The 19,753-nt window shown below is 40.0% G+C and overlaps 3 protein-coding genes and 1 pseudogene across 3 annotated transcripts; all 4 read right to left on the reverse strand.

Annotated features, from left to right (window-relative positions):
• Positions 1-505: 505 nt before the first annotated feature.
• Positions 506-2,834, reverse strand: LOC144524950 (protocadherin alpha-3-like). The gene is given in 2 exon segments (XM_078261445.1): positions 506-1,342; positions 1,344-2,834. Coding segments are annotated over 2 exon segments (2,328 nt in total).
• A 126-nt stretch (positions 2,835-2,960) lies between these two features.
• On the reverse strand, positions 2,961-5,880 carry LOC144524952 (protocadherin alpha-3-like). Its single transcript, XM_078261446.1, has 2 exons — positions 3,529-5,880; positions 2,961-2,978 (listed from the first exon to the last, which is right to left on the reverse strand). The coding sequence occupies exons 1-2, from the start codon at positions 5,878-5,880 to the stop codon at positions 2,961-2,963; spliced, it is 2,370 nt and encodes a 789-aa protein (XP_078117572.1).
• A 166-nt stretch (positions 5,881-6,046) lies between these two features.
• LOC144524953 (protocadherin alpha-3 pseudogene) lies at positions 6,047-9,121 on the reverse strand (annotated as a pseudogene).
• Positions 9,122-14,282: 5,161 nt separating this feature from the next.
• Positions 14,283-18,980, reverse strand: LOC144524954 (protocadherin beta-16-like). Its single transcript, XM_078261447.1, has 2 exons — positions 16,581-18,980; positions 14,283-14,453 (listed from the first exon to the last, which is right to left on the reverse strand). The coding sequence occupies exons 1-2, from the start codon at positions 18,978-18,980 to the stop codon at positions 14,283-14,285; spliced, it is 2,571 nt and encodes an 856-aa protein (XP_078117573.1).
• Between the last annotated feature and the right edge of the window lie 773 nt (positions 18,981-19,753).

The raw sequence follows: 19,753 nt of genomic DNA on the forward strand, positions 1-19,753 counted from the left end.
CATTTCTGTACAGTGGACAGCAGTCATAATCAGGCAAAGATTGTGGTCTTTGAAATGGATGACATGAAATGTATGGTATTTCTTAGCTTACATAGGCTTGAAAATTACAAACAATTAGTAGGTGAAGATATGAACAAAACCAAAACTCTGCAGTTGGCCGTTGTCAACACAGTAAAGGAAAGGAACTAAGCTTTTGGTGCTCTGACTTGCATACCTACATATCTTCTTTTGGAAACCGTGAACACAGTCTGGTGAATACAGTATCTGTAATTAAAGTCAGACTAACGGGTAAATATGCAAATAATAAGCATCACTTAATCAGAGTTGTAATATGGTCGAGTTTGTTTTGAGCTATTTGGTGGTTTTTTTTGTACAAGGGTCTTTAGACACGTGAAGAAAAAAAATAGGCAGTTGAACACAAATCAAGGACAGAACATAATGCATACATAGATATCATATATCCAACAGTTCTCAAGCTCTTACCTCTCCAGATGTCCCTCCCCTGTCAGGGAGCACTAGTGTATTCGCATGGCTGCCCGGTACTATAGTAGATCCTATACTCATTCTGGGTCCTACTAGCATGTACCGTTTTGTCTCCAGATCTGTACTGGATGCTGTGACACAGTGTCCCATCATAATTAGTCTCTTGTAGATATTTAGAAGTATAGTCTGTGGTTTTGGAGCACTGCATTGCAATCAGCACGATGATACTGATGAGAAAAAGTGTTGAAACTGAGCCCAAAGTTATCATCAGGTAAAAAGTCACATTATTCTCCTCCTCATTCTTTGTTGCACTTTTAACATCAGAAGCAGCAAAAGCCTCTTTGGGCTCCACAACTTTGACAAGCACAGTAGCTGTTGCTGAGAGTGAAACGTTCCCATTGTCTTTCACCAGTATGACCAGTTTATGCTCAGCCTCGTCTGTCTCTGTGAATGAGCGAAGTGTTCTGATCTGTCCTGTATAGCGGTCCAAACCAAAGAGACTGTGGTCAGTAACTTCCTGCAGTGAAAACAGTAACCAGCCGTTATATCCTATATCAGCGTCATAGGCTCTGACTTTAGTCACCAAGTGTCCTGCGTTCACATTGCGGGGAATCTCCTCCACACCTTCAGCAGAACCGTTAGAGCTGACTGGATACAGGATGACTGGAGCGTTGTCGTTCTGATCCAGAATGAACACGTTCACTGTGACGTTGCTGCTTAGTGACGGAGTTCCAGAATCTGTGGCAACCACTTGGAACTGGAAAGTTTTCAGTGTTTCAAAGTCAAAACCTTTTAGAGCTGAAATGTGTCCGTTATCTGGATTTATATTTAGGAAAGACATATTTCTGACTCCCTTCTCTTACTATATGATATGAAATAGCTGCATTGTCGTTCAAGTCTTTATCCGTTGCGCTTACAGAGAATATCGACGCTCCAGCAACGTTATTTTCTACAAGATAAAACTGTAATGGATTTTGGGAAAATTGTGGCCTGTTGTCATTTACATCTGATATCTGAATACTGAGGGTTTTAAAAGTCGATAAGGGAGGTTCACCACAATCGGTGGCTTTTATTGTTATTTCATAATGTGACACCTCCTCTCGATCCAAAAATCCCTTCGTGACAACTGAATAAATGTTCTCCTTATAGGAGGGCTTTAACTCAAAAGGCACGTCTGAGGTTATGCTCGATATTATTTTTCCATTGACACCGGAGTCTTTATCCGTCACACTAAGTAGTGAAATAACTGTGCCAGGCTTTGAGTCTTCAGACACTGTATTTGACAGTGATGTCACTTCTATTTCCGGTGGATTATCATTAACGTCTTTTATCTTTATAATGACTCTACACTCCCCTGTCAGTGGAGGTGTTCCTTTATCGGATGCCTCAATGTCAAGTTTATAAACGTCGTTTTCTTCATAGTCCACTACTCCTTTAACTCTAATCTCTCCGGTTAATTTGTCCAATTCAAAAATGTCATAGACTTTTTTCTTCAGAGTTTTTCCGAGGCTGTACTCAATTTCGCTATTGGTGCCTTCATCGGGATCTGTCGCATTCATTTGAAATATTGAAGTACCGACTGGAACATTTTCTTTTATTGCAATTTGATAAATCTCCTGGCTAAATATAGGACGGTTATCATTACTATCGAGAACAATAATGGAAACATTTAGTGTCCCTGATCTTGGAGGTTTGCCTCCATCAACTGCTGTAACCAGTAGTGTGTGTTTGTCCTTTTGTTCTCTGTCTAACGATTTCTTCAGCACTAAAAACGGTATTTTATCCTCATCACTTTGACGGATATCTATTTCAAAATGTTCATTAGACGTCAAAGTGTATGTACGAATAGAGTTAATTCCAGCATCGGGGTCACGAGCAGTGTGCAATTGAAATCGCTTTCCGGGTAATGTTTGTTCACCTATTTCAAATATTTGTTCTCTTTCAGGGAAACTAGGAGAGTGATCATTTACATCAGTAATTTCTACAACTACGTAGTGCATTTCTAACGGGGTTTCAACAAGGATTTTAAGCTCCATTAGACATGCACCACTCCCCTTACAGAGCTCCTCTCTGTCGATTTTCTTATGGACATAGAGAGCCCCATTGTTCTGGTTTACCTCAAAAAATGTCTCCTTTGATCCAGACACAACACGGAACCGTCGGTCACTTAACGAGGTGATTTCGAGGCCAAGATCCTTCGCAACATTTCCAACTGCAGATCCTTCTTTCACCTCCTCTGGAATAGAATATCTTATCTGAGCAAAAGCCTGCTTTCCGAAAAAAAGCAGTAGCCCTGTATGAAAGACAAACAAACACTTCTCCCTCGTTCGACTTTGTTTGTCTATCCCCATCGTTACTACAACTTAGAGTAAAAACATGAAAGGAGTTACTGCGTCAAAAAATCTTCATATCCAACCCGTTGTATATCGCATAATTACAAATTGTACAACATGAATCCAGCGGCTGGCGTGCTTGATTCAAATGCCTGCCCGGCTCTAGATGGCAAACACAAGCTTTTTGAGGGGAGGGACAAAGTCTTCTATCGTTTTCCAATGTAACAGTGACACCCGAAGGTCATTAAATGAACGTAAAATACTACACATTCAAGGATATACTATATGTATTTTGTCCAAATCTTTTTGTCATGAAATGAGTGTAAAGTCTGCAGCAAAACACAATTGGACAGATAGGGTCTAGTCTAAGCTTATTTTTTTTAAAAGTAACTATTAACTAAATCTATCAGATTAATGTAGTGGAGTAAAAAGTACAAGTACCTCAAATTTGTACTTAAGTACAGTAGCCTACTTGAGTTTATGCACTTAGTTACGTACCACCACTGCTAATTTCATACCTCCAAATACATTATTGGTTAGAATTTAGAAACACGAATGTCAAACACAAACTGACCAAGTATTCTTAAACGGAGCAAGGATTCCTCAAAGTCTCTTATCAGAAACAGAAAAGCCAAAGCGTTTCAGCACCACGGACAGCAATCACAACTAAGCAACGAGCTGCATTTGTTGGCGTTTTCTTTAAATGCCTTACCTCTTCAGAAGTACGTCTCCTGTCAGGGAGCATTAGTGTATTCGCATGGCTCCCCGGGACTATAGTAGATCCTATACTCATTCTGGGTCCTACTAGCATGTACCGTTTGTCTCCAGATCGGTACTGGATGCTGTGACACAGTGTCCCATCATAATTAGTCTCTTGTAGATATTTAGAAGTATAGTCTGTGGTTTTGGAGCACTGCATTGCAATCAGCACGATGATACTGATGAGAAAAAGTGTTGAAATTGAGCCCAAAGTTATCATCAGGTAAAAAGTCACATTATTCTCCTCCTCATTCTTTGTTGCACTTTTAACATCAGAAGCAGCAAAATCCTCTTTGGGCTCCACAACTTTGACAAGCACAGTAGCTGTTGCTGAGAGTGAAACGTTCCCATTGTCTTTCACCAGTATGACCAGTTTATGCTCAGCCTCGTCTGTCTCTGTGAATGAGCGAAGTGTTCTGATCTGTCCTGTATAGCGGTCCAAACCAAAGAGACTGTGGTCAGTAACTTCCTGCAGTGAAAACAGTAACCAGCCGTTATATCCTATATCAGCGTCATAGGCTCTGACTTTAGTCACCAAGTGTCCTGCGTTCACATTGCGGGGAATCTCCTCCACACCTTCAGCAGAACCGTTAGAGCTGACTGGATACAGGATGACTGGAGCGTTGTCGTTCTGATCCAGAATGAACACGTTCACTGTGACGTTGCTGCTTAGTGACGGAGTTCCAGAATCTGTGGCAACAACTTGGAACTGGAAAGTTTTCATTGTTTCAAAGTCAAAACTTTTTAGCGCGGAAATGTGTCCATTATCTGAATTTACATTTAGGAATGATGTTATATCACGATGCAGCCCATCACCTCTCACAATGTGGTATGCTATTGCTGCATTTTCATTCAGATCATTATCAGCAGCACTTACAGAAAATATTGATGCGCCCGGGGCATTGTTTTCTACCAAATAAAATTCAAATGGATTCTGACTGAAAAGTGGTCTGTTGTCATTTACATCTAACACCTGAACACTCAAGGTTTTAACAGCGGAAAGTGGAGGTTCACCACAGTCAGTAGCTGTTATTGTGATGTCATAATGGGACATAATTTCTCTGTCTAAACGCCCTTTTGTGACAAGAGAGTACGTGTTTTCTTCAATGGATTGCGTCAAATCAAATGGAACATTGTCTAAAATTTTGCAAATAACTTTTCCATTAACCCCAGAATCTTTGTCCGTAACACTGATGAGGGAGATAACAGTGCCAGGCTTTGTATCCTCGGGGACTACATTGGACAATGATGTTACTTCAATGTCTGGCTGATTATCGTTCAGATCTTTTATGTTTATCACAACTCTACTTTCGGCCGTCCAAGGTAGCTGGCCTTTATCTGAAGCCTGCAGATCTAGTCTGTAAATTTCTGTTTCCTCAAAGTCCACTATTCCTTTCACTCGAATCTCACCAGTGACGCTATCTAATTCAAATGTGTCATGCACTTTTTTCTTTTGTGTTTTTTCAAACGTGTATTCAATTTCGCTGTTTAAACCATCATCTAAATCTGTAGCGTTTAATTGTATAACGAGAGTTCCTATCGGGGCATTTTCATTTAATAAAACTGTATATATATCTTTGCTGAACACAGGGCGATTATCATTTGCATCTAGCACGGTAATGATTAAATTAAGACTCCCAGATTTCGACGGACTGCCTCCATCAAGAGCCGTTAACACTAAACGGTGTTCTGTCTTTTGCTCCCTATCTACAGGCTTTTTAAGCACTAAAAACGGTATCTTGTCCTCCTCGCTGTCTCTGATTTCAATATCAAAAAATTCATTTGAGCTCAACTTATATAACCGGACTGACTGTGTTCCGACATCAGGGTCTCTAGCTGCATGAATTTGGAAACGAGTACCTGGAGGAGTATGCTCTGCTATTTCCAGTCGTTGTTCGCTTTCTGGAAAAGTCGGTGAATGGTCATTAACATCTGTTATTTCAACGCCAACGTAATGTATTTCCAGTGGGCTTTCTACAACAATTTTCAGGTTTATCAAACAAACCTCGATTCCATCGCATAGCTCTTCGCGGTCCGTAATTTTTCCAATATACAACACTCCAGTGTTTTGATTTAAGTGAAACAGAGCATGGTGGGGTCCCGAAACAATACGAAACCGCCTGTCTGTCAAAGTGCTAAGGTCAAGCCCTAAATCCTTGGCAATATGTCCAACAGGGTATCCCACTTGTACTTCTTCTGGAACAGAGTATCTAAGCTGAGCCCAGATTCGTTTCCCAAAGCACAGCAACAAAATCCCGGCAACCCACCAGCAGTTCACTCGGTGCCTTTGTCCTCGTTCTCCCATTTTGAAGCAAAAAATAAAGGCTTTCTGTTAGGCAAATACAGTGATTCAGTTGCTCATCGACCAAGTATGATTAGATCCATTTCACGATTCTCAAATATAAGGTTTTACATATAAATATTAACTACTATTCATATTACTTGATACATAACCTACAGTGTGTACTCCGTCAGCATACCATCTCCATAAGACATGATCCACAGATGGGCAGGGCCTGCTGAATGAGCAACACAATCATTATCTATGCCACACTGACACCATGTGACCACTAGACTACAATACGATATTATGCCAAGTGTTTTACTTCACTACCTTCTTCTCTAATACAATCGACGTCTATATGCCTTCATGATGCCCATAATCCAGCACTAAAGGGCATGCAATGAGCTGATTAAAACGTCCCCAATGTTCTCCCTCTGTGGAGGATGCTTAAGTCTGCCTCCTCCAGAAAGTCTAACAAAATGTATATGTTTCGCAAAAACGCCCAATCAGCGTGCAACTCAGGTATGCGGTTATTGGACAATTGATAAGACAAACAATAACACCTGCAGTTGCATGCATTGTTAAACGACATGTGACCTCGGCGACTGATGTCGGGAGTAAAGTATTTGAGGCATGATAGAACAGGAGGCACACATTGTAAATCTGCTCCACAGCACTATTTTGTACTATTGAGTCGCTTACTGTAGATTAAAACAAAACGTGGGGCTGGACATAAGGATACTAACTAATACAAACTTTATTCAGAACACCGGTGTTCTGAATCCAAAAAACAGAATTTCAGAACCATGGACAGCAAAGTTTCACACCAGCAGTATCAAAAAACAAGTAATGACAATATGTATCTTCTTCTATAGTGTGAATAATAAAAAAAAATATTTACCTCTCCAGATGTCCCTCTCCTGTCAGGCAGCACTAGTGTATTCGCATGGCTGCCCGGGACTATAGTAGATCCTATACTCATTCTGGGTCCTACTAGCATGTACCGTTTGTCTCCAGATCTGTACTGGATGCTGTGACACAGTGTCCCATCATAATTAGTCTCTTGTAGATATTTAGAAGTATAGTCTGTGGTTTTGGAGCACTGCATTGCAATCAGCACGATGATACTGATGAGAAAAAGTGTTGAAACTGAGCCCAACGTTATCATCAGGTAAAAAGTCACATTATTCTCCTCCTCATTCTTTGTTGCACTTTTAACATCAGAAGCAGCAAAAGCCTCTTTGGGCTCCACAACTTTGACAAGCACAGTAGCTGTTGCTGAGAGTGAAACGTTCCCATTGTCTTTCACCAGTATGACCAGTTTATGCTCAGCCTCGTCTGTCTCTGTGAATGAGCGAAGTGTTCTGATCTGTCCTGTATAGCGGTCCAAACCAAAGAGACTGTGGTCAGTAACTTCCTGCAGTGAAAACAGTAACCAGCCGTTATATCCTATATCAGCGTCATAGGCTCTGACTTTAGTCACCAAGTGTCCTGCGTTCACATTGCGGGGAATCTCCTCCACACCTTCAGCAGAACCGTTAGAGCTGACTGGATACAGGATGACTGGAGCGTTGTCGTTCTGATCCAGAATGAACACGTTCACTGTGACGTTACTGCTTAGTGACGGAGTTCCAGAATCTGTGGCAACAACTTGGAACTGGAAAGTCTTCAGTGTTTCAAAGTCAAAACATTTTAGTGCTGAAATGGTGCCATCGGCTTCATTTATATTCAAAAAAGAAGTTACAGTGGGTCCTGGAATCTTCCGGTCGAGTGAATATGTGACTTCCGCATTTTCGCCTCCATCGGCATCTCTTGCGCTCACTGAAAAAATTGAAATTCCAGCCTTGTTGTTTTCAGGCACATAAAAAATATATGGGCTTTCAGTGAACAAAGGACTATTGTCATTAACATCTAGCACATCTACCTGTATTACCTTCGTAGATGACAGGGCGGGGCTCCCTAAATCGTTAGCCGTTATTGTAATATTATATATATGCATGGTTTCCTTATCTAGGTAGTCCTTCGTGACCAAAGAGTATGACTGTCCGTCCGGGGATGGATTTAAGTCAAAAGGTAAATGGCCGGGCACACTGCAGACCACCTGTCCGTTCACACCTGAGTCAAGGTCCGTCACATCCATCAACGCCACCACCGTGCCAGGAGGTGCATCCTCTGGAATGCGACTTGAAAGGGATGTGATGTCTATTTCGGGTTTATTATCGTTCACGTCTTCCACTCTAACAACCACGTTGCAGTGTGTGGAGAGAGACACAGCACCTTTGTCCGCAGCCAGTACATTCATTTCATATACTTGCTTTTCCTCGTAATCAAGGCCCTCTTTCAATGTAAGTGTGCCAGTGCTGCTATTTAAATCAAACGGTTCAGATGAGAGTCTTCTAAGTTTACTCCGTAAAGAATATTCAATCAAACTGTTCATCCCCTCATCTGAGTCAGATGCATTTACTGTCAGCAGAAATGTCCCTGCAGGTGCGTTTTCCTTTATTGTTATGGTGTATTTCTGTTTATCACACTTGGGTGAGTTGTCATTTACATCAGACACAATGACAGTGATATTACTAGTACCAGATTTTGAAGGTTTACCTCCATCATTAGCTGTTAAAAGTAACCAGTGTTGAGCGACGTGTTCTCTATCCAAAGGTCGCTGTAAGATGAGAAATGGAACCTTTCCATCCTCCCCAAATTCTTCGATTTCCAGGCGAAAATACTGGTTATGGTTGAGCTTATATGATTGTAAGGAATTCAAACCAGCATCCAAGTCGTGTGCTCCTTCCATTTGAAATCGAGAACCAACTATTGCGGACTCTAGCACTTCTAATGTGTAGTTTTCGTCTGGAAATCTCGGAGAATTGTCGTTTACATCGAGTATTTCAACTATTATTTGGTGCATCTCGAGAGGATTTTCTACAACTGCTTTCAGATTTGTGATGCATGGAGCCGTTTTTACACACAGCTCCTCCCTGTCTATTCTCTCGTTGACTAACAAAACTCCATCTCTCGGATTTACCTTAAACAAATCCTGCTTTGTTCCTGAAATGACACGAAGATTCCTCTCCGTTAATCGTCCCATATCTAATCCAAGGTCTTTGGCCACATTTCCAACTGCCGTGCCTAATTTGACTTCTTCCTGAATTGAATATCGTATCTGAGCAGAGATTCCTTTCAAATTAGTCACAATCAGCAGGGCCAGACAAAAAGAAATCCACACATCCAGCCATTGTCCTTTGATGTCCGTTATCGCCATTTCTGGAGAAAAAAAATAGTCTTAAATCTGTTAACAAAATTGTTATGGATTTTTTAGTATTCTCTCACGGATAATAAACAATAATGGTCTGCGGGAACCACCATTCTGAATGAAGGCTGTTTAGTCCGGTCTTTCAACACGTCTCTTTGGGTCGTTACTGAATGCACATGTAAAAAAGAACTCCCCTCACACACAGACACTGTGGTGATATATAGTGTAACAGCACCACCCATTGTCACTTTCACTCTGGTGCGGTGACGATAAGGTTTCTTCCAGTTTAGCCTACAGTGCGTTTGTGGATTTGCTGAATTTCTTCCCCACATCTGCATTTAGACAGTATGCAAGTAGAAGTGGAAGTTATGAAAAAGGTCATTAAAAAAACTGTGTGTTAAAGGCTGCCTTGGTTCCGAAATGTCTCAAATATCATGTTTGAAGTTATGTTAATTTATTGTTTTGTTTTCGTTACCCGTTGTAGTGCAATGTCCGTTTCCCACAATTAGCCAGTCAATATGTAATGCTGCCACAGTAGATACGCAACCTCCCATTATTTTTTAAGAAAGTAAATACTAATTAAAAATGTTCTAAATATATTTCAGAGAATAACTATCGGTAACTAATTGTGTCTAAATGAACGTGAACAATTAGAAAATTAATGCACGGCAGCAATTTTATTGTTTAGATATTTTTTCTTCTTAAAAGGTATTACTAAAATGTGTAAAACAGAATGTTATTTAATTCTCTATCGTTTTGGTTCTAATGTAGGAAGCTGTCACATTCACATTCTCCTCTGTGTGGTCTACTCAGCCCACCCCCACAATCTTTCTCCTGTTGAAGAGGTGAGCAGTGACATCTCATGGATTAAACCTGCAAATGCAGCTATGATGAACCCATTCGTATGTCTGCTGTACATTGTGGTTCATATGCAATTGTACCGTGTGCTCCATGCTGCTGCAGTGCAGGGTAATATCCAGAATAAGTCATGATATGAATTAACAATCACACTACCATCAGCTAGGAAACAAAGTGACCTACACAGTAAAATCCGAATCTCCGCACCCCTCCCACATGCTACAGCTACGTATTGCTTCTGGAATTAGGACAAACGTATACGTGAGCGTGCACGAGCGCTGCCGCATTGTGCAACACCTACTCCCATTTCTGCCTCCATCGTTTCCCCTCATGCTGCATCAATGCTACTAGACTGTTTCAGAACATCTCATTTCCTATTATTATCAGCCCTTGGTAGGCAGAGGTATCGATAATATTTGACAGAGGATGCTCAGACAATGTCTGCATGCTGCGGATGAAGTGTGTGTGTGTGGGGGGGGGGGGGTTTGTTAAATCACAGGCAGCTTCAGAGCTCACCGCGACCTCCAGCGAACAGACAGCACGTTACCATGGCAACGCAGCTCCACTGTCCATAGTGCTGAAAGCAAGCAGTGCGCGGTAAGGAAGCAGAGGGGGAGGGATGCAGGAGCTGTGAATGCTGCAGACAAAGAAAGTGAGCTGTATCTGCTGATACCTTTTGTAATGAAGGTATCAGTGGAAATACTTGTGAAAGAAACACATAATATATCACTCTTTAAAATCCCATTGTCCGCTTCAGTATAACTAAAATTGTGCATAGCAAATGAGACACGAGATAAAAATACATCTGGTTTGATGTATGATGCACATGTGATAGCCTACTAGTGGCAGCTGGTGGTTGTTCTAGTGCTTTGTTCCGCATTGGTGCATTGTTGTGTATCAGTGTGCTAGTCTGCCAGTGGACCAGGCAGCAGACAATAGACAGTGTGACAGTCTCCTCTCAGTGTTAAGTGGTGAAACTGAAAAATGTTTCTGATCTCAATGTTTTTTTTATTTTACTTTGCTCCAAACAAACACAATTGTATCAAAACAATCCCATATAAAACCTTTATTTTTGTTTTTACAAAGACACACACACACACACACATCTGAAATGCTAAAATGTGCTACTGAAATGTTAGGGTGAGGGATATTAAATCAAAATAGCTCATCCTGTGGGCCTGAATTTCAAGCTCTCCTGCTCACACATGATATCTCTCTGGGGAGATGAGGTCATGTGTGCACACAGACACAGAGACAGACACTCTCATTCCACCCTCATAAAAAAAATCCTGCTAACATACATTGTCTGCCATCGTATATTCGAGAGGTATTGTCATGGACGTCCTCAATTGCCTGGCCCCTCATGTTTTGACACACATATTGTGCACTTGAATTACTTGAAATGTTTTAAAAAATCATTCACTCAATTAAAAAAATGATGCTTCTATTAGAAAAAAAGCCTGGACTAGAACCCTTGACCTTTACATAGTGATCTGCAAGCCTTAGTGATTCTCAATCGGTTGAGAAATGGATATTGATGGATATAAAATAAGAATACGTAATGACTCAAATGCCTTTTACTGAAAGTAGAGTAGAGAGAGTAGAGAGTATTGCCTCCCGGATTAGTATTTTAAACCGAAAAACTGTGACAGTGACATGATCTCTTTAATAGTTTAAAGCTTTTGAGGAGACAGTCTTCTAATCACCACTGCCTTACATGCCTGCAAGTGAATCAGATAAATGAAAATATGTTATTTGTAAATATTAATGTTATAAATATGAATTTGTAAAATATTATTGTGTATCAGGTAACTTGTTCTTAGAAAAGTGCAAGGGTTTGTTTGATGTTAAACAACATGCATACAAAGCATGATATTTATGTGATTTTGTGGTAATTTATTTTTGGGGGGAGAGTGTTCTCCTTCAACCGAACCACAAACAGAATTTTAATTGGTTTGGCTCTCTGAATCAGCAAAATCAACACATTTCCATAATTCCCATTTCCATAAACTGTACTGCAATGTGCATTCAAGCAAATTACTGTTCCATAAAGTGACTCAGGCAGGAAAATCATACTGAGTGGTACTGTCATAGTGCCTGTGATTTGTTTTAGAAATTAGCTAAATGTTTTTTTTTTTTTTTATTAACTGATATATCAAGTGAAGTAAAACTTAAGCAGTTGGTTAACTAGCTGACAAGGGTGGGAGAGGCATTATAATTAAGTAAACTAGGCCTTTAACTTACTAACTGTGCCATCACAAATGTAGTTTGACTTAATCCTTGATAATATACATCAGGGTGTCAATACAAATGTTCTTTAAGTGTAGATTCACTAAAGGTGGACCTGCTTTATAAACTAAAACTAAACTTCCCTTTACAATAATGGAGCAGTCCCAAAGGAGTGTGATGCCTGTTGATGCAAAACTCAAGAGATTTAGAAGTTCACCATTTAGTTTGTTGTTCTATTTTGTTGTTGTATTTAATAGATCATACATACCAAACCATAGCATACAATAAGCTCACATTACACAAGTTACTACATACTGCACCATAAAAGTACCACAGTACCACAAAAAGCACTTATTGTATATGTTTGCCTGTAAAACATTACAACTTTATACAAGTAATGCAATGTCAACTGTGCTAAAGAGTTATGTGACAACATGATATATTTTAGTGTTGCACATACTAGTTGGCCCATGAATCTGATGGCACAGGAGTTCCACTGTTTTTGTTCACCTTAAAAAGTTCAGCATTAATATTGAAAAAGGAAAGCATATTTATAGATTCAGATGTATATATGTCATATCTATATCACTAATTGTGTGTTGCATATGCAGATACATACAATAGTCAGTAATACTCGAGCAGTATTCAGGATTTCACTATTGTAAAGTAAACATTAAGTCATGACGTGAATTTTCAACTTGTTACATAATCTCAGAAGACATTGGAATTAAGGAACATCCAGAGTTTGGCTATAAAAAAAAAGTCAAAGTACATGTGATGTATATACAGTAGTCATAAGGAGATAGTAATCCAGCCATGCTCAAGAACTCACTGTGTTCACTTGTGTTCAGTTTAATCCCCTAGACTCTTATTCTCCGGTAATGTCAATGTGGGGATAATATTCAAGCACACTGTTAACTTACATTTAAGCTGAGAGTACACTTAACTTTCTGAATCCATAGATGACTGAAATGAAGAAGTACAACAGCACCAGTGGGACAAACAAATTATGCTGTTGTTCTTCTTCATTGTGGTCATTGAAATTGAATCTTCTATATTGTTTTAAAAAAAATAAAACAGTAAGGCCTAACTACATTAAATGGATTTCTCAATATTATAAAATATCTAAAGCTATTAAAGTACTTTGATTATCCCATGCAGAAACAACTGAAAGGCAGATACATAATGGCTGAAGGCCTCACTTTTATCGGTTTAATGTACTGGTTTCCTTAACTTAATCTCTCAGCACTCCCATTCATATATTTAGGCCTAGCTCACATATAAAGCACAACGTCAAGTACAAAACATACAATGACTAAAAGCTATCACACTTATAAAATACTGATTCCCTTTTGTTTACATACTTTCAAATTATAGGTTGGTGCTTTTCTGACATTTAGTTAATTGTGCTGTGTTACTTCTTAGTTGAGTTATTGTTATACATCAATGCTGTTATGGAGCAAGACAAAGCACAGAGGTTACAAATGTAATATCCAACATGTGTTTCATTTTTAGAGAGAGAAAACAGTCTCTTAAAGGCATTTCAACATTTCCATGTCCACTCTTAATAGTCCTTGTTGAGACTTCTCTAAATATCCGCAGGTGCAATTTTTCGTACAGTCTTCTTCTTTGCGAGTATCTCCTCTTGATTTTTTTTTGTATGGAAGTCTTGTAGTGTGGTTAACACCATGCACTCTTATCATGCATATTGAATGGACATAGAGGCATTGTTGATTGGCTTTTCATGTGCTTAAAGAAAGAGAGGGGGAGGGTTGTGTCCATAATTACGCCATAGTCCATTCGGTGTTATAGCATGACAACTACAGATTGTGAGGAAACACAGATCAGACTGAGCAGGATGGATGTGGGGTTATGTTATGGGTAGGGTGTTTTTCCTTTCCTCTGTGAAGCTCTCCTGTCAGGGTCAATCCAGTACGCAGCTGGAGGTGTGTTATGTCGAACCGCTGCTGCTGCTGGTGGAACCCTGCCAATGAGAAAAGAGAATTATACATCCAGAAATGAACCACAGTACGGACAGCCTTGTGACTGGGCAAACTGACACATCTCATGCAGTCGATGTCTGTCATTCAGACAGAGGCTTCAGGCAGAAGATAGAGTGGGTGGAGGGGTTGGGCAGATCCTTGAACATGTAGTGGTGAGGTGGCGGGTCTATCAATGAATACCATGCTCCAAAATGATGTGAAGGAGAGTGGTTGCTAGGTAACTGGCTGACTGGTTTCACTTTGCGCCTCTCCTGCACAAAGAATTAGGTCACAATTCACACTACAGCAGACAGCAGAAATTCAACGTGTCATTCAGTAACACTTACAGTATAACTACCCAATCATACAACAACAGCACATTCCAATTCCACGTATAAACATTCAAAATTAGGATATACTTATAATCTATTAGAGGTGGGTCAGTAGGGGATGAACACAAATTAATCTTCACATGCACAGGATCCTTTTGAGAACATAGTGATTCGACACGTCAATATTTTCTTGTCTTGTGTATTAACAGCAAAAGCCAGATTGTGAAAAAAGCAAAGCCAGCAAATGACATTTGTTAGTTGAATTAAAAGAGTGTTTTGAACTGTAATCAATGACCTTTAGGCAGAGCAGCCTAATATATCATTTTCTGATATAAAACAAAAATTTAAAACGGGCCAATGTGACCCGAAGTCAACACAAAGGTTAAGAGGGGACATGATTCTGAAGTACTGACAGAAGTAGTGTTAATTACTTTGGTAGTTAGATTGCATAGACAAATGTTAGTGGGATTTAGTGATGAGGCTGTAAAATGAGGATATCAACGGATATCAAAATGTAGGCATGAGTAGGCTACCAAGGGAGATTTGACCAGCTGCATGTGATGTCAACTGAGTGGCCCTTTGCAACTAAAAAATCTTCTCCAAGATAAACTAAAAAAGACAAAATCATTTTGAAAACATCCACTGAAAACAAAACAAACACACAAAAAAACCATTCAAAACACAAAGTTCTGTAACATCATTCATAAAAGGGCATCTGGCGTGAGACTCCTGCATACCTCCAGCTGCAGAGTGGACTTTCCTCATTTAGGGTACTTTAGAGTGGGGAGAAAAACAAAACAATCAATTTAATGGTCAGGCCATTGCAAGCACAAAAAAGAATTATTTGTGTATGTATCCAATGATCACAGAGTTGGTGTCGACGCACAATGAATGACACGTTATCTTTAAAAAATACCACAGACTAAGCATGGTTTGTGACCCTTTGTAACAGATACTGCAGCTTGTTACACTCTGTTCTATTAAAGTGGGCAGTTTTACATTTAGCTTTATCATTGTTTGTTCTTATAGCAGAATACTTACCATCAGATAGATAGATAGATAGATGGATAGATAGATAGATAGATAGATAGATAGATAGATAGATAGATAGATAGATAGATAGATCGATTGCATTGAAAAATCCAATGACACTGACACTGGAAAAAAAGGCACTTTAAACATTACATAGGATTCAGCACTTTCATTTCAGATATTTGAAGACAAATAGATTATTAGTTCAAACAATCCTTACTCACAGACTTTCACGGTTTGAAAAATAGTGTTAAGCTAGCTCTTTGTATATAACATGTATGTCCTTCTTTAGACTTGATTGTGTTTTTATTTGCAGTGAATACATTTCACTGATACATACATCACAAAAACACACACACAGAAATTACTCTGAAGCAGTTACAGATGAAAAGCCTTTTTGAGCAAATGCCGCACTGTAAAATGACAGGAAAACTTTAAACAGCTGCAGGATATTTCATGAACAAGAGGTGTGACCTCATGTAACCATTTTCTTTGCTATATATTTAAATGATTTAAACTTCCATTTTGTGATGGATGTTTTAACATCTTTAACAAAGGTTTGGCTTCTCCCCTGGTTTAATGTAAAAAGTTGTATTGGGAGTCTTTTATGTTCATTATTAGTAAGTACCTGTTGAATAATTTACATGTTTTACATAGAATTTTTACAGTATCATGTAGAGAGATTGAGTGAAGATTGAGTGAAGATTGAGCGAAGACTGAGTGAATCGGTATTTAACCGCAAACCAATGTGTAAACAAGTCTCACACACACACACACACAAAAATTGAAGCAACAGAGTATCCTTACACAAATAACATCAGGGGTACAACAAAAAGCTTACACTGTGCATCGATGCCCAGCTTTTATACTGATTTAGTGATTGTGTTGTTGTTTTGCTCAATGTATGTGGTCCGACACATTCAATACATTCATTCATTGTTGAATTTAGAATTAAGATCCTCATGGAGGCCAGATATGTTTCTTCACAAAGTAAAGTTAGGAATAAGGGTTTATTTAAAGTATGGTCATCTGTACCTGCAGAGTGGAAGCTGCTGAGTCACTAGTGTCTGTCAGTCCTGTGCCTCTTGGTAAACTGGACACAATGTATCTGGAGCCCTTTGGCACAGGCTGTCTAACCACCAGCTTTCCTTTCCTGGTCTCTGCTAGAAACAGACTGTACCAGTAGGCATCGTTGGAGACCAGAGTGGAATCTGCGATGGTGGAGTTCCTCTCACTGATAACACTGTTCCTGCAGGGAGGAGCCGCTTTGCTGGGCTTGGGTTTCTGACACTTGAGCACGATGGTGACCAATATGGTGATCAGCAGGAGAAACGACACCGAGCCCAGACCGATGACCAAATACAGGTTTAGGTCTGAAAAGATGTCATATTCCAGAGGCACCTCAGTCATGTCCGAGTAGGCCTTAACGACAGTCTCCACTGTGGACAGCTTGATGGTGACTGTAGCAGAGAGAGCAGGCTCCCCGTTGTCCTTGGCAACAACAACCAGTCGCTGGTAGCGCGGGTCTCTGTAACTGAACATCCTCATAGTCCGGATCTCTCCGTTGTACTGGTCCAGACTGAACAAGGTGGCGTCAGTCACCTGGAGGAACTGGTAGGTAATCCGAGAGTTGTGCACCGAGTCGGTGTCTAAGGCTATCACCTTGGCAACCAGAGAGCCTTTATCAGTGGATCTGGGGATCTTTTCCTCCACCACCGAGCCGTGCGCGCGCCACGGAGAGACAATAACCGGAGCGTTGTCGTTCTGGTCCACAATGATGATGTGGACCGTCACGTTACTGCTGAGTGGAGGAGAGCCAGAGTCTCTGGCCTCGATGTGGAAAAGAAATTCCTTCTCGATCTCATAGTCAAAGGTTTTTAGTGCGTAAAGATTACCGTTCTCTGGATTGATGGAGAACAGCATGGACATGGAGGTGTTGGCTATCTCCTTCTCTAGGATGAAATAAACTAGATACTGGTTTTCATGGAGGTCAGGGTCAAACGCAGTGAGGGAGCTGAGCAAGGCCCCAGGTGCGTTATTCTCCACTACACGTAGAGTATAAAATGACTGAGGGAACTGTGGAACATTGTCATTAACATCCAGCAGCTCTAACGTCATAGTTTCATTGTCAGATAAAGGAGGAGAACCTCTGTCCGTCACAGTGAACGTGATGTCATATTCTGGAACCTTCTCACGGTCTAATGGCTCTGACACTACTAATTCATAATAGTTATCAGAGGACTCCCTCAGTTTGAAAGGCATATTACCTGGAATATGAAGATCAACCACTCCATTGTTACCTGAGTCGTTATCACTGACACTAACTACTGCTATCACTGTGTCTATTGGTTCATTTTCTTTTATTGGACTTTGAAATGATTTGATGGATATTTCTGGGTGGTTGTCATTCATATCTGTCACCTGTATTGTGAGTTTACACTGTCCAGATAAGGAGTTAGGCCCCTTATCACTGGCAATAACCTCCATTTCATAAAGCTTTAAATCTTCATAATTTATCATCTCTTTCATTCTGATTTCACCATTTTCTGGATTCAAGTTAAACATCTGTTGTGTTCTCTCTGATGTATATAAACTATATGTATAAACAATGTCGGAATTTGAGCCTTCATCTAAATCAGTGGCGTTTAGTTTTACTACTAGACTGCCAATCGGGGAGTTCTCCATTACATCTATGATATATATGTCTTTGTCAAATGAAGGGGCGTTGTCGTTCACATCAAGCACGCGAACAATGATGCTGGCTGTACCTGTGCGTGTGGGCACTCCACCGTCCACAGCAGTGAGTATTAGATTATGAACAGCCTGCTGCTCTCTATCTAAAGCTTTTTTCAGAATCAAGTCAGCAAACTTTGTCCCATCTCGCCCGGTCTGAATTTCAATGGAGAAATGTTCACTTGAGCTCAGATGGTAATTCTTCACAGAATTCGTTCCAACATCTGGATCTGCAGCATTATTCAATGAGAATCTCTCTCCAACGGGGCTTGATTCAGAGATGTCCAGGTGCATCGTCCCCCGTCGAAAATGAGGAGCGTTGTCGTTAATATCCGTGATTTCCACCTCGATATTAAACATTCTTATTGGATTTTCAATTGTAGCGTCTAATTTCAGAAAGCACGTCTTCAAGGGGCATAACAACTCTCTGTCTATTCTTTCAAATATAAACAGCTCTCCTGTGTCTTTATTGATTTCGATATATTTCTTATTGCCTACAACGTCTACGCGCATTTTCCTTCCCTTTAGAGTCTTCACGTCTAATCCCAAATCAGTTGCTAAATTAGCAACGACAGAGCCTTCCTCCATTTCTTCGGGAACAGAATAATGGGTGACGGTAGATACCGTGTTCATGATGGCAGAAAGAAAGAGAAATACGGAAACGTACCCTCTCCCGAACAACAGTCGGATCTGATGCGCCATCGTGCAGATGTCGTTATAGCCTTATTATGACCTGAAACGTGGATACACCGTTCTCTCGTTGAAAGAACAAACGAGACGAGGATCTCAAAAAATAAAACGCTTCTTTACGCTGAGACCGAGAGTGGCGTCCGTGTAATGCAATGTCTGACTGTCCCTCCTCCAATAAACTATCGTGAGAACGATGACATCATCAGTGAGTGTGTTTTCGTGGAGAGCAGCGACGAAATTAGTCTTGTGTGAGCCTTTGCAACTTTTTAAAACAAATATGTAATCTTGTTTTGAAATAAGGCAGAGTGTGAGTGGGATTTTTATCACAGTTTAACAAACTAGAAATAAGTCTTTTGACAGAGTTTTCATTTGTAATTTCTATTTTTGTATTCCCTGGATGGGAGGTGAAATTCTAAAAACCTGTTAAGTAGTTTTCAGTTTCCGTTCTTTAGTTGCATAACTTAATACACGTTTTGTTTTTTAAATGTCAAATGTGTTGATAGTGTTTGTAAAAGTATAGAGTATGTATCAGAGTATCATCTTTTGCTTCATGTTCTGCGAGTTTTACGCACGGGTGTCTGTGCGTAAAAGCAATGCCAAATATAATGAATCCAAAGTGACCGTGTGTGTATCATCAATGGTTGCTACTGACAGTTACTTTTTATTTAATATAGTATCCGGGTGTCCCCACATCTAGCCTTATTTCTCCTCCGAGTGTGTATGCAAAAAGATCGAGTCTGAGATAAAAATCTACAAATTAAGAATGAGTATAGATTATTTTAGTA

This window comes from Sander vitreus, chromosome 10, assembly GCF_031162955.1.
Source record: "Sander vitreus isolate 19-12246 chromosome 10, sanVit1, whole genome shotgun sequence".
NCBI classification, from domain to species: domain Eukaryota; kingdom Metazoa; phylum Chordata; class Actinopteri; order Perciformes; family Percidae; genus Sander; species Sander vitreus.

Excerpts from the sequence above, each read along its gene's own strand:
- LOC144524952 (XM_078261446.1), bottom strand. The coding sequence starts at position 5,880 with ATGGGAGAACGAGGACAAAGGCACCGAGTGAACTGCTGGTGGGTTGCC.
- LOC144524954 (XM_078261447.1), bottom strand. The coding sequence starts at position 18,980 with ATGGCGCATCAGATCCGACTGTTGTTCGGGAGAGGGTACGTTTCCGTA. Across the intron at positions 14,454-16,580 it reads CAGCAGCTTCCACTCTGCAG|GAGAGGCGCAAAGTGAAACC; the intron begins GTACAGATGACC and ends TTCTTTGTGCAG.